Source organism: Phalacrocorax carbo, chromosome 27 (genome assembly GCF_963921805.1).
Source record: "Phalacrocorax carbo chromosome 27, bPhaCar2.1, whole genome shotgun sequence".
Lineage (NCBI taxonomy): Eukaryota > Metazoa > Chordata > Aves > Suliformes > Phalacrocoracidae > Phalacrocorax > Phalacrocorax carbo.
The window spans coordinates 556273-568307 of NC_087539.1; the positions used below are offsets into that span (position 1 = coordinate 556273).

At 62.1% G+C, this 12035-nt stretch overlaps 2 protein-coding genes across 5 annotated transcripts in view; one reads left to right on the plus strand and one right to left on the minus strand.

Moving 5' to 3' along the window:
* ESYT1 (extended synaptotagmin 1) overlaps positions 1–12035 on the minus strand; it is a 116154-nt gene that overhangs the window by 7780 nt on the left and 96339 nt on the right. The gene's annotated exons all lie outside the window — the stretch shown is intronic.
* On the plus strand, positions 889–12033 carry PAN2 (poly(A) specific ribonuclease subunit PAN2). Of its 4 annotated transcripts, none has more exons than XM_064474325.1 (26): positions 889–1015; positions 1680–1980; positions 2483–2652; positions 2849–2969; positions 3063–3140; positions 3260–3527; positions 3723–4065; positions 4607–4703; positions 5290–5409; positions 5594–5713; positions 5787–5915; positions 6093–6292; positions 6698–6840; positions 7184–7290; positions 7788–7886; positions 8364–8440; positions 8944–9085; positions 9353–9490; positions 10044–10103; positions 10249–10339; positions 10418–10575; positions 10673–10816; positions 10976–11155; positions 11297–11390; positions 11492–11689; positions 11766–12033. In XM_064474325.1, the coding sequence occupies exons 2-26, from the start codon at positions 1699–1701 to the stop codon at positions 11798–11800; spliced, it is 3594 nt and encodes a 1197-aa protein (XP_064330395.1). In that variant the 5' UTR covers positions 889–1015; positions 1680–1698; the 3' UTR covers positions 11801–12033. The 4 variants fall into 4 exon arrangements, with proteins under 4 accessions (XP_064330395.1, XP_064330394.1, XP_064330396.1 ...); XM_064474324.1 differs by lacking the exon at positions 889–1015 and adding an exon at positions 1090–1285; XM_064474326.1 differs by lacking the exon at positions 889–1015 and adding an exon at positions 1090–1285 and having other exon boundaries at positions 6701–6840.

The window sequence follows — 12035 nt, forward strand, 5'->3', positions numbered from 1 at the left end:
CCCGGGGCCGAGCCCCCTCCGGTCGCCGCAGGGGCCGCCCTCCCTCCCCGCCTGTGGGCCTGCCCGTGGCATCGTGTCCTTGGTGGGGGTGGGAAGGGGAGGCTGGGGCGGGGGTCCCGGGGTCGATGGGGCTCAGCAGCAGGGTCCAGGCACGGTGCGCTGCCCTGAGGACCCCGCGGGACACTGAGTGACCCCGTGGGATACTGTGGGACACGGTGGGCTCCCGTGGGATCCCAAGGGACACCGTGGGATGGCAGTTGACATGGTGGGACGCCAGGACACAGCGTGGGACATTGTAGCTATTGAGGGAAACTTTAGGATTCTATGGGGTGCCAATGGGCGCTGCGCGACGCCCGTGGACACGGTGAGACCCCCATGGGGCACTGTTGGACACGGTGGGATGCCAGGGGACACCGTGGGACACGCTTAAGTCCCGTGGGGTGCTAGTGGGCGCTGCGTGACGCCCGCGGGCACGGTGAGATCCCGCGGGGCACTGTGGGACCCCGTGGGATGCCAGGGGACACCGTGGGCACGGTGGGAAGCCGTGGGAGGCCACAGGACGGCGCGGGGCAGCAGGTGCGGCAGCCGGCGGGCAGCGCCCAGGGGGCCTGTGCGGTGCAGGGGGCGGAGGGGCCTGGGTGGGGTCCCGGAGCGCCCACTCCCCCGACCCCAGCCTCGCCCCGGGGATCGCCCCCCGCCCCGCGCCACCACCCGCGCCCTAAAACGGCCGATTTCAGCACTTTTGTCCCCTCCGCCGCCCCGTCCGGCACGCCACCCGCCGCGCCGCTTAGTCCCGCCTCGCTCAGGCGCTGACTGGTCACTGCCCGCAGCTTCGCGCTGCCATTGGTCCACCGGCCCCAGGGGCGGGCCGGTTTACCGGGACGAGAGGGCGGGGGGCGCTGTTGCCATAGCGACGGCGGGAGGGGCGGCGGCGGCGGCCCCGGCCCGGCCGCGGCGGCGCAGCGGGACGAGCCCGGGAGCGCGGCCCCGGCGGGGCTCTGCCCGCGGCGGCTCGGTAACTGCGGGCGCGGGGCGCTGTGGGTAACGGCCGCCGTCGGCGCGGGGCACCGTGGGATGCTTGGCCGGAGCGTGGGGGCTTGTGGGTAGCGGCCTCGGGTCCGAAGCGCGGCGGCGAGAGCGGGGGCCCCGCAGCGCCCGCGGCTCGGGCCGGGCCTGGGCCCCCCGCGCCCCGCCCTGCCTCGCCCGGCCCCGCCGCCAACGGCCGCGGGTCTGCGGCAGCCGATACCGCCGGTGCGTCCGGTGTCGGCCCGCGGAGATAAGGGAGGTGGGTGCGGAGCTGGCCCAGGGCCTCCCGCGGGGGCCAGGGCTCGGGGGGGGGCGGGGTCGGCGGGAGCCCGGCCGGCGCCCCAAGCTGTGGCGGCCCCGGGCTGGACCCGGCTCCCCGGTGCACCGGGGATGCTGCGGGCTCCATCCCCCGGCGGCTCGGGGCCATGACGGGACGCTGAGTGTGTCCCGGGAAAGGGACTTTACGGGCCCCGTTGCCTGCGTGGGCTCGGTGCCGCCGGTGTCCCTGGCAGGAGCGCTGCACCTTACACTCACTGGAGATTCCAGCCGCCTTTTCCATCCCTCGGAGTCACCGGGCCTCTGCTGCCGATTCTCAGAATCGGGGGGCCCTGGTGTTTCTGACTGACCAACTTAGTTCCTTTTCTGTTTCAAAGGGAGTCGCTGGTTTTCACCATGAATTTTGAAGGTCTTGACCCCTCCCTTGCCGAGTATGCGCCCCCTCTCCACCCCGCGCTGGACCCTGTCCTGGACCCCCACCTCAACCCCAGCTTGCTGCAGAACGTGGAGCTGGATCCCGAGGGGGTGCCGATAGAGGGTATCGCGGTGCCGGAGTCGGTGCACCTTATGGAGGGCATGTACAGCGAGCTGCACACTGCCGTCTCCGAAGTGGGGGTGCCCGTCTCCGTCTCCCATTTTGACCTGCATGAAGAGATGCTGTGGGTTGGGAACCACGGGGTAGGTGCCCGCTCCGGGAGCGGGGCAGGGAGGGTCAGTGCCCTGGCTGGCCCATCTGCACCGCTCTTGCTGCCCAACACCTGCCTGCCACGACCAGCTGGGGGCAAGCTGGCTGTGGGCAGAGAGCGGTTCAGCGTGGGGCCAAGCAGGAGAGTCCTGCTCAAACCGGGGTTGTGCTGTACAGCCTGGAGGTGGCTGATGCATTTCGGAGCATGAACCTCTTGGCATTTCCCAAGTAACTTTACTGCCCGAATGTGTGGGGCTGTTAGAGCTTTTGGTTCTTTACTTGTGTCTGCACATATCTTCCTGAAAGGGAGAAGTCTGAACAAAATTCCCCAGTTTGGGGCACACAGGGGCGACAGGAAGGGCTGGCTGAGGCCATAAGGTGGCTGATAGCCTGCCTCCACCCAGGAGCTGGTGCAGGGCAAAGTGGTGTTTGCCTGTGTTGCATCCAAGTGAAGCTGGGGTGGGTCTTGATGAGCCTGTCCCCGGCTGGTTTTAGGGCCACGCCACATCTTTCTTTGGCCCGACGCTGGAGCGATACTCCTCTTTCCAAGTGAACAGCAGTGACGACATCCGCCAGATCCAGAGCCTGGAGAATGGTGTCCTTTTCCTGACCAAAACCAACCTGAAGTACATGTCACGGGGGGGCCTCATCATTTTTGACTACCTGTGAGTGCCTTGCCCTGGCAGCAGGCGGGTCACGCTGGCCCCGTGAGCTGCCCCTGTGCTGGGGGAGCTGGTCCCGGCTCCTCTGCTGGCCATGTAAAAACTAGATCTGGGGGAGGGCGAGGGCAGATCCTCCTCCCCCTTCCCTGCTGCCTCCCCGAGTTGGGCAGGAGTGCGAGGGCTGTCCTCTCCCCTGCAGCATGGATGAGTCCGAGGACATGCACAGTCTCCTGCTGACAGACAGCAGCACACTGCTCGTTGGTGGGCTGCAGAACCACGTCGTTGAGATAGACCTCAACACCGTCCAGGAGACACAGAAGGTACAGCCGGGCTGGGGGCTTCTCCCTGCTGCTGGGAGGTGCTTTGTTTTGGGGCTCAGCCGTGCCCACCCTGCTCTTCTGCCTCCTTCCCAGTACACCGTGGAGGTTCCTGGCATCACCATCATGAGGCAATCAAACCGCTTCTTTTTCTGTGGGCACACCTCAGGGAAGGTAATACCTGCCCCATCCTACCTGGCAGCCCCTGGGATGCCCTAGAGCTGGTGTCCGGCTTTTCCCAGAGTTTGAGGGCTCCCAGGTAGCCAGCAGATGCCCCCGTCTTACCCTCCCAGGTCTCCCTTCGGGATCTGCGCACGTTTGTGGTGGAGCATGAATTCGACGCATACTCGGGCAGCTTGTCTGATTTTGATGTCCATGGGAACCTGCTGGTGACCTGTGGCTTCTCCAGCCGAATGAACGGCCTCGCCTGCGACCGCTTCCTGAAGGTGTACGACCTGCGCATGATGCGGGCCACCACCCCGCTGCAGGTCCACATTGACCCCTTCTTCCTCCGCTTCATCCCCACCTACACCTCCCGCCTGGCCATCATCTCCCAGACAGGTGGGTGAAGCTGCACCCCCAGCCCGGCCAGGCTCCGCTCCCCTGGCCAGAGTGGGGCGATGATCCCCGCACCCCCCAGGCTCAGGGTCAAATCCCAGTGGGACAGAGTTGGCCACGTAAGCAAGATGTCACCGTGTGCTGGCCTGCCTGTGTGCTCCCTGGTGACAAGTCGCTCTGCGCTTCCCTCTCGTGCAGGTCAGTGCCAGTTCTGCGAGCCCACCGGCCTCGCCAACCCTGCTGACATCTTCCACGTGAACACTGTTGGGCCCTTGATCATGACCTTTGACGTCTCGGCCAGCAAGCAGGCCCTGGCCTTCGGTGACTCGGAGGGGTGCGTCCACCTCTGGGCTGACTCCCCGGAGGTCACCTTCAACGCCTACTCCCGGGAGACCGACTTTGCCTTGCCCTGCATCGTGGACACGCTGCCCCACTTGGACTGGAACCAGGACCTTGTGCCGCTCTCACTCATCCCTGTGCCGCTGACGAGTGACACCCTGCTCTCCGACTGGCCCGCTGCCAACTCTGCCCCGGCACCCCGGTAATTTGCCGGTCTCTCCCAGCAAAAACCAGCATGGCAAAGCTGGCCCTGGCAGGGCACCCCTCCTTCCCCAGGTCTCGGAAGCAGGAGAGCGGCTCTGTTGCTCCCCGTGCTCCCCCATCTCGTGGTTGGTGCTGCCCTTCCTCATCATGTGCCCTGTGAAATGCGAGATTAGTTCCCCATGGTGGAGCTTAACTGCTGAGGTGCAGCGCCTGGGTGGGTCTGAAGATGGTAGGGTATGGTCAAACCTCTGTCTTCTTGGTGGGGAGATCCCGTTGGGATCCTGGCTGTGTTCTGCCTGTGTGGAAACTCTTGTTTTTCATCTGACTGAGCCCTGTCCCAAAATGCTTGCGCTCAGTACTGCTGCCGTGTTCTGGCATATTCCAGCTTTTTGTTGTGATGGTAAATGAATGTGGGGGAAGGACTGAGTGGGGAAAGTCCTCCTGACCCTCTGGTGGGTCCCTGAGCACATCCAGCAAGGCCCTTGGTTAAAACGATGCTGCCAAACAGAGCAGCCTCTGAGTCGTGGTGTGTTTTGCAGGCGAGCCCCGCCGGTAGATCCTGAGATTTTGCGCACCATGAAGAAAGTGGGGTTTATTGGCTATGCCCCAAACCCAAGGACCAAGCTCCGCAACCAGGTACCCGCTGCCACGCCTGATTGTGTGGGGTGTGGGGTGTGGGGTGCTTCTGCCAGCAGCAGAGGTCTGCAGTCTGGGGAGGGATGGAGCTCTTGCTGCGTGTTGAATGACTTCAGAGGTTTCTGCAGGGCTCGGGACAGGGGTGAGAGATTAAATTCTCTGGCTTGGGGTGTTGCAGGAGCAGGTGTATAGTTTGGAGGAGACAGTTTTTCTTGAACTGTGTCAGCGGGAGAGCCAGCCCTCCCCCGTGGGCCAGAATCCCAGTTCTATCGATAACTCGCTCTGTGGTAGGAGAGGTTTGAGCTCTCCGGTTCGGAGGTTTATGGCATGTCCCTCACCCTTGGGAAAACACTGCTGTGTTTTGCCCTTGCCCGCAGCGCTGCTGTAGTTTCCCACAGTGATAAGTCCCTTGTAAGAAGGAAGGTGTGGAGGCCTTGTGCAGGTTAAGGGAGGGCCCCACTCCTTTCTGGTTTATTCCTTTGCTCATTCAGGGAGGCAGGAAAGCCCAGGACTTGCTTGTTTTAGTACGTGGTGCTTTGTTCCACCTCAGGGTTCAGCCACTCTTCCCTTCTCTTCCCCCTTGCAGATTCCCTATCGGTTAAAAGAGGTGGACAATGAGTTTGACAGCTTCAGCCAAGTCCCCGAGTCCCCGATTGGGCGGGAAGAGGAGCCGCACCTCTACATGGTGGCCAAGAAGTACAGGAAGGTAGTGGCCTTCCAGGGCATGGCAGTGGGGGCTGGCTCGGAGTCCCCAGGCCGGGCTTGTCTGGGGCGAAGAACCCGCCTGGGCCCAAGCACCTGGCCCCATCTCCAAGGGGAGCACCTGGGCCTTGTGCTGGTGTCCTGTGGTGTGGGAAGGTGTCAGTTTAACACGTTGCATCCCTGCTCAGGTCACGATCAAGTACTCCAAGCTGGGGCTGGAAGACTTTGACTTCAAGCATTACAACAAGACGCTGTTTGCGGGCCTGGAGCCCCATATCCCCAACGCCTACTGCAACTGCATGATCCAGGTGGGGGACGCCCCAGCCCTGCCCAGACCACCGCAGCCTATGGGTCCTCCCCTGACTGCTCTGTCTCTGCCAGGTGCTGTATTTCTTGGAGCCAGTCCGCTGCCTGGTCCAGAACCACCTGTGCCAGAAGGAGTTCTGCCTGGGCTGTGAGCTGGGCTTGCTCTTCCACATGCTGGACCTGTCCCGAGGAGACCCCTGCCAGGTCCGTGGTGAGCCCAGGCGTGGTGTGAGGCCAGCGGGCTGGGCTGCCTGGGAGGGTCAGAGAGATCACAGAGGAGCAGGAGATGGGAGGTGCCAGGCCCTTGGGTGATGGCATCAGACAGCATGGAAACTCCTGTCACTTGACCTCGGTGACATGCCGCTCTTGCCCCATCCCCAGGGAAGCAACTTTTTGCGGGCTTTCCGCACAATCCCAGAGGCTTCAGCGCTGGGGCTGATCCTGGCTGACTCGGACGAAGCCACAGGGAAGGTGAACCTGGGGCGGCTGATTCAGAGCTGGAACCGTTTCATCCTTACTCAGCTGCACCAGGAAACCCAGGAGCAGGAGGGACCGCAGGCGTATCGAGGGGCTGGCAGCAGGTAAATCCCTAGCCTGGGACAGGGCAGGGAGTAACTGAACCAGGGAGGGTGGCTAGCTCCCAGAAGCCCCATCTGTACCTCAGGAAGGAGCTTTCTTGCCACCCACACCTTCCCTGAGGGCTGCATGGGAACACATGGAGCTGCAGGCTGCCCTTTCAGCTGGGTTTGAACCCTGTGCTGAACCTCTGTCCCTCCTAGGCCTAGCCACCCTGCTTGGTGGGTTGGGACTGTGCAGAAGTCACCGGCTCTGGGAGCCCAATGGCTGGTTCCCCAAGAGCTGCTGGAGTCTCGGTGCTGGCCCTAGGCGGCCCTTGTGAGCCCCCAGTGCTCAGCCCACCACACCAGGCAGCCCCACTCCATAGGGACTGCCAGGATCCTGCTAACCCTGGTGCTCTTTTTCTCCAGCAGCTTTGGGTCCTCGGGGGACTCTGTTATCGGGCAGCTGTTCAGCTGCGAGATGGAGAACTGCAGCATGTGTCGCTGCGGCAAGGAAACAGTCCGCGTGTCCTCCACGCTGCTCTTCACCCTCTCCTACCCTGAGAGCACTGGTAACAGGCAGGGCGGGCAGGGCAGGGCCTGGCACATTTAACACTGCTGTATTTCTGTGGCCAGGCTGGGTTTGTTAGCCATATGGATGAGCCGTGACTTTTCTAGGTGATAGACACCTGCAGTGAGGAGCTTCTGCAGTGGTCTGTCCCCAGCTGTGGCACACCCAGCAGCCGAGGTCTAGTGGTGGGTTTCCAACCAGCCGAGCTTTTGGCTACAGAAAGGCAGATTTGGGGGTTGACCTTCTCACTGGTGGTTGTGAGGAAAACCCCAGAGGTTTGGCTGAGCTAAATTGGTAAAGATTTGTGTGTTGGAAGGTGACGTTATTCTCCTTTCTCCCTTCAGAAAAGCCGGTCAAAGATTATGAGTTTGCCCAAATTTTAAAGCGAAGCATCTGCTTGGAGCAGAACACACAGGCTTGGTGCGAGAACTGTGAGAAGTACCAGCCCACGGTGAGCCCAGGCATGGGGTGTGAGCATGTCACGCTTCATGGGCTAGGAGCGGGTGTGGGAGAAGGGTGTGAGCACCCCGTGCCGCCGGCTGAGCCGGGGCAGTTTCTCCATTAGTCAGTGGGGAACCTCCTGAGCGGATGCTGGAGATTCGGTTCCTGGCCTGGATGGCGAGCCAGCATGCCGTGGGGTATTTCCTGGGCTGTGCAAGAGCTGGAATGCAATTCGCAGGTCACGCGGATCCCAACTGATTCCCCCAGGGTAGGGGGCAGAGGTAAACCCCCTGGGAGCTGAGCACACCTGCTCGGAGGCGGCAGCCTGCTCCCTGCCTCAGTTGCTCTTGCAGTACCCCCAGCTATCAGGAACCAGGCCAGGCAGTGAGGAGGAAGCTCTGCAGGCAAAGGCGGAGGAGGGAAGAGGGCAGCATGTGCCAAATCTGGCTTTGAGCCTCTCCAGAGCTCTCGGTGCCGCCCAGCTTCCATCTGCTGCTCTCTCTGCAGGTCCAGACCCGGAACATCCGTTGCCTGCCGGACGTCCTCGTCATTAACTGTGAGGTGAACAGCTCCAAGGAGGCAGATTTCTGGAAGACACAGGCTGAGGTGGGGGAGACACTTTGGGGCAGAAGCAGGCTTGTTCTCCCTGGCACATGGGGTTTGCTGCGTGTCCAGTTCTGCGGAGGTGTTTGCGCTCTGATCTCGCTCTCTCTAAGTCTCTTGCTCTCCACCTGAGCGTCACCCTACTTTGTTTGCAGAGGACATGTTGGTATTTGGTCATGCTTGTAGCATGAGCTGTGCATTTGGAGTTGGAAAAGACAAGATCTGCTGACAGGACTGCAGTAGAGTCACCCTTGCATTCCCCCAGTCCCCCAGGACCTAGGAGCAGCAAGGCAGTGCCCGCTTCCCAGAGCACAAGTCCAGCAGAGAGCAGGCGGACAGTTGGGTTTCCCTCGCTGTCTTTTTCCCTGTCACCGACTTTACAGTCCCTGTCTTTTCCCACTTCTGGCCTGGCTATCACCCACGCGTTCCTGAGCCCAGCCTGTCACTCCGTGCTGATGCTTGCCTGTGTTTCGTTGCCAGTATGCCTTTCAGAGAGCCATGATGAAGAGAGGAGGCTTTGAGATCACCAAAGGCAAAGAAATCTCTCTTGCAGAGTGGTAGGTGACCATTCCTGGGGTGGCGACTCTGAGCAGCGACACCTTCTGGGTTGTTCTATGGGCATCAGAGAGCTCAGGGCTGTTTCTCATCTAATAATGATAATTTGATAATCTACCTGTCTGTAGCTCCTCTTGGGCTCTGAACTGGAACAGTCTCGTTGCTGCTCTTGAGACTGACCCTGCATGGGCCCTCTGCACAACATCCCCTTTAGATACCCTTGCGATCCACCTTGTGATCCACTTTTGAGCCCCCAGCCTCACTCCCCTTCCCTTTTCAGACTGACAAAATACCCTTTCTGGCCAACACTAGCTGACCACCTTTCCCAGGGTCCTGCTCTAGGCAGCTGTGGAGAAGTGGTGCAGCTCTGGCTTCCCCGTTTGTCCTGCAGAAGGTTAAGGGATAGGCTGGTGGGTGGGGTGGTGGGGATCCTGCCCTGGAGAAGTTGTTCTGAACGACGTCTTGTGACTCCCTCCGACTCGGTGTTCCGTGATTCTCCATGCAGGAAGGAGCTGGGGAACCCCGACATGGGGCATTCATATCCTTCAGTGGAGGAACTGAAGAACATTTGGATCCCCTATGCCATCAAGATGAAGCTGACCAAGAGCAAGGAGCTAGATGTCTGCAACTGGAGTGAGAGTGATGAGGTAAAGGCTGATGAGATCCCTCTGGGGCTACGTGGTTGTGTGCACGTGTGGCTGTGGGAACAGAGCTGCTTCAGAACCGCTTTCTGCTGAGAGCGTGTGGGCAAGAGATAACCAGGCTGTCTTGGAGACACCTTGGGTGAGCATGGAAACCTCTGGGCTGGTGGTGAGATGGCATGTCTGAGCTCCGGGGTTTGGGTTGGAGCCTGGGAGCTGCCTGGCAGGCAGTCGGGGCTCAGATGTTTCCCCGGGGGCTGGTTCCTCTTGCAGCTGAGCCCGACTGACGACCCTGAGTCAGTCTATGTCTATGATCTAATGGCCACCGTCGTCCACATCCTGGATTCCCGCACGGGGGGCAGCCTGGTGGGGCACATTAAAGTGGGAGAGACCTACCACCAAAGGAAGGAGGTGAGAAGGTGCTCTTAGTCGAGTGTTGAGTGTTTGGGAGAATGTGCCAGGCAGCCCTGAACAGCCAAGTGCTGCTTGGGCTCCTTATCGGGAGGGAAGGGCTGAAGAAGCACTCTTTCCACACTTCATCATGCTTGTTCCTCCTGGGTCATGGGCACGTTGCCAGCTTGTCCTTGCGCTTCCAGGTAAGGGCTGGGACGTCATCTCCCTTCCTGAGGAAAGGGGGCTGGTCTGGGCAGTCCTGTTGTTGGGTGGAGATGCCCAAGCCAGGAGTTCCCAGAGTGTGTCAAGGCTGCATCCCTGTCTCTTATCTGTTGCATCTCCGTGGAGTTTTGGTTAGGAGTTGGGCAGAGACTGTGCCTGTCCAGCCCGAGTGCTTCACGTACACATCATCACCACCCGGGCCAGCAGGGATTTCCCCACAGTGTCCCAGGAAGGGCGGGAGTTCCCACATGGCATCGTCACACCCCTCTTTCCCTGGTAACTGGGTAGAGGAGTCATTGCACTTGCCTGGGGGGGGCCCCTAAGGCAGTGCCTGTCCCTCTCCCCCCAGGGAGTCACACACCAGCAGTGGTACCTCTTCAACGACTTCCTCATCGAGCCTGTGGATAAGGTGAGCGCTCGGGGCCGTGCCACCGGCCGCGTGTCGAGGTGAGACCCTGGCTGCTGGGACCCTGTGGAGGGGGGTTTCCTGCTGCACGTGGGAGCGCCCCACCCCACGCCAGGCTGCCCCTACACTGTGCCCCCCTCCCCTGCAGTGTGAGGCAGTGCAGTTCGACATGAGCTGGAAGGTGCCGGCTATCCTCTATTACGCCCGGAGGAACCTCAACGCCAAGTACAACCTCGTCAGTGAGTGTCTGGGGTGGAAGTGGCTGTGTGGCCAGCGACGTCGGCTCGTGGCTGATCTCCCTTCCCCTTTTTCTGCAGTCAAGAACCCCATTGAAGCCAGTGTGTTGCTGGCGGAGGCCTCCCTGGCTCGCAAGCAGCGCAAGTGCCACGCCACCTTCATCCCCCTCATGTTGAACGAGATGCCACAGGCGGGCGACCTGGTGGGGCTGGACGCCGAGTTTGTCACGCTGAACGAGGTCAGGCCTCGGGACGGGGCGCAGGGGCAGCCCCTCTGGGTGCACCCGGTCCCCACGGGAGCTGTCTGTCACCAAGCTCTCCTCTCGCTCCTCGCAGGAAGAGGCTGAGCTGCGCAGTGATGGGACCAAATCCACCATCAAGCCCAGCCAGATGTCGGTGGCCAGGATCACGTGCGTGCGCGGGCAGGGCCCTAACGAGGGCGTCCCCTTCATTGACGACTATATCTCCACCCAAGAGCAGGTATGGGGCTCCTGCCTGGCCTCACGCAGCTCCCCAGCCCTGCAGGGAGGACACGGACCCACTCAGGCTCCCGCTCCACAGTAGTGGCAGCACTGTCCCTAGGATGCTGGCAGGGGAATTGGGGAGGGGGCAGACCCCCACGGGCCCTGGTCTCCGCAGGTGGTGGATTACCTGACCCAGTACTCGGGGATCAAGCCAGGAGACCTGGACGCCAAGATCTCCTCCAAGCACCTTACCACTCTCAAATCCACCTACCTGAAGCTGCGCTTCCTCATTGACGTGGGAGTCAAGTTCGTGGGCCACGGGCTGCAGAAGGATTTCCGTGTCATCAACCTGATGGTAACAGTGCTGAGCCCCCCTCCCTCAACCCGGGCACGGGGGTCTTGGGGTGGGTCCGGGAGGCTGGTGGCAGTGCCGGGGTTCACCCCTGCACCGCGGTGGCACCCCTGCACTGCCGGCAGGACCATCTCTGCTTTCCAGGTGCCCAAGGACCAGGTGATCGACACTGTCTACCTGTTCCACATCCCGAGGAAGAGGATGATTTCCCTGCGCTTCCTCGCCTGGTACTTCCTGGGTCAGTGGCCAAACCCTCGTAACTGAGAGGGGTGGGAGCAGGGGCAGATCCCCCCTGGGGTCCCCGCCAGCCCCTTCCCTGACCGGGGACTGTCCCCGCAGACCTGAAGATCCAGGGGGAGACCCACGACAGCATCGAGGACGCGCGCACGGCGCTGCAGCTCTACCGCAAGTACCTGGAGCTGAGCCCGCAGGGCGCCGAGCCCGAGGAGTTCCGCAAGGTGCTCAAGGGCCTCTACGAGAAGGGACGCAAGTTGGACTGGAAGGTGCCCGAGCCCGACAGCCAGAGCAGCCCCAAGCGTAAGGCACCGCTGCAGCCCCCTGCCCCGCCCCCGCGCCCCCCGCCCCCCCCCTCACCCTGCTTTGTCTCCGGCAGATGGGGCCGTGTACCCCCCGGTGCTGGCCCTGTGACCGGACCTCACGCTCCCCCCGGCGAGGAGCGGCCCCGGGACCCCCCGAGGGAGGCGGACACACGTGGAACTGGAACCAGCAGCGGGGACGGGGCTTTCCCCGCCCCTGCCCGACCCCTGCCCGGGGCCCGGCGCCCCGGGACCCTCTCTCCCTGCCGGTACCGGGAATCACTGCCCCCCTCCACACTCGCCCGCCGGCCCGGGCGCCCTCATAAAGCAGCTTCGGACACCCGCGC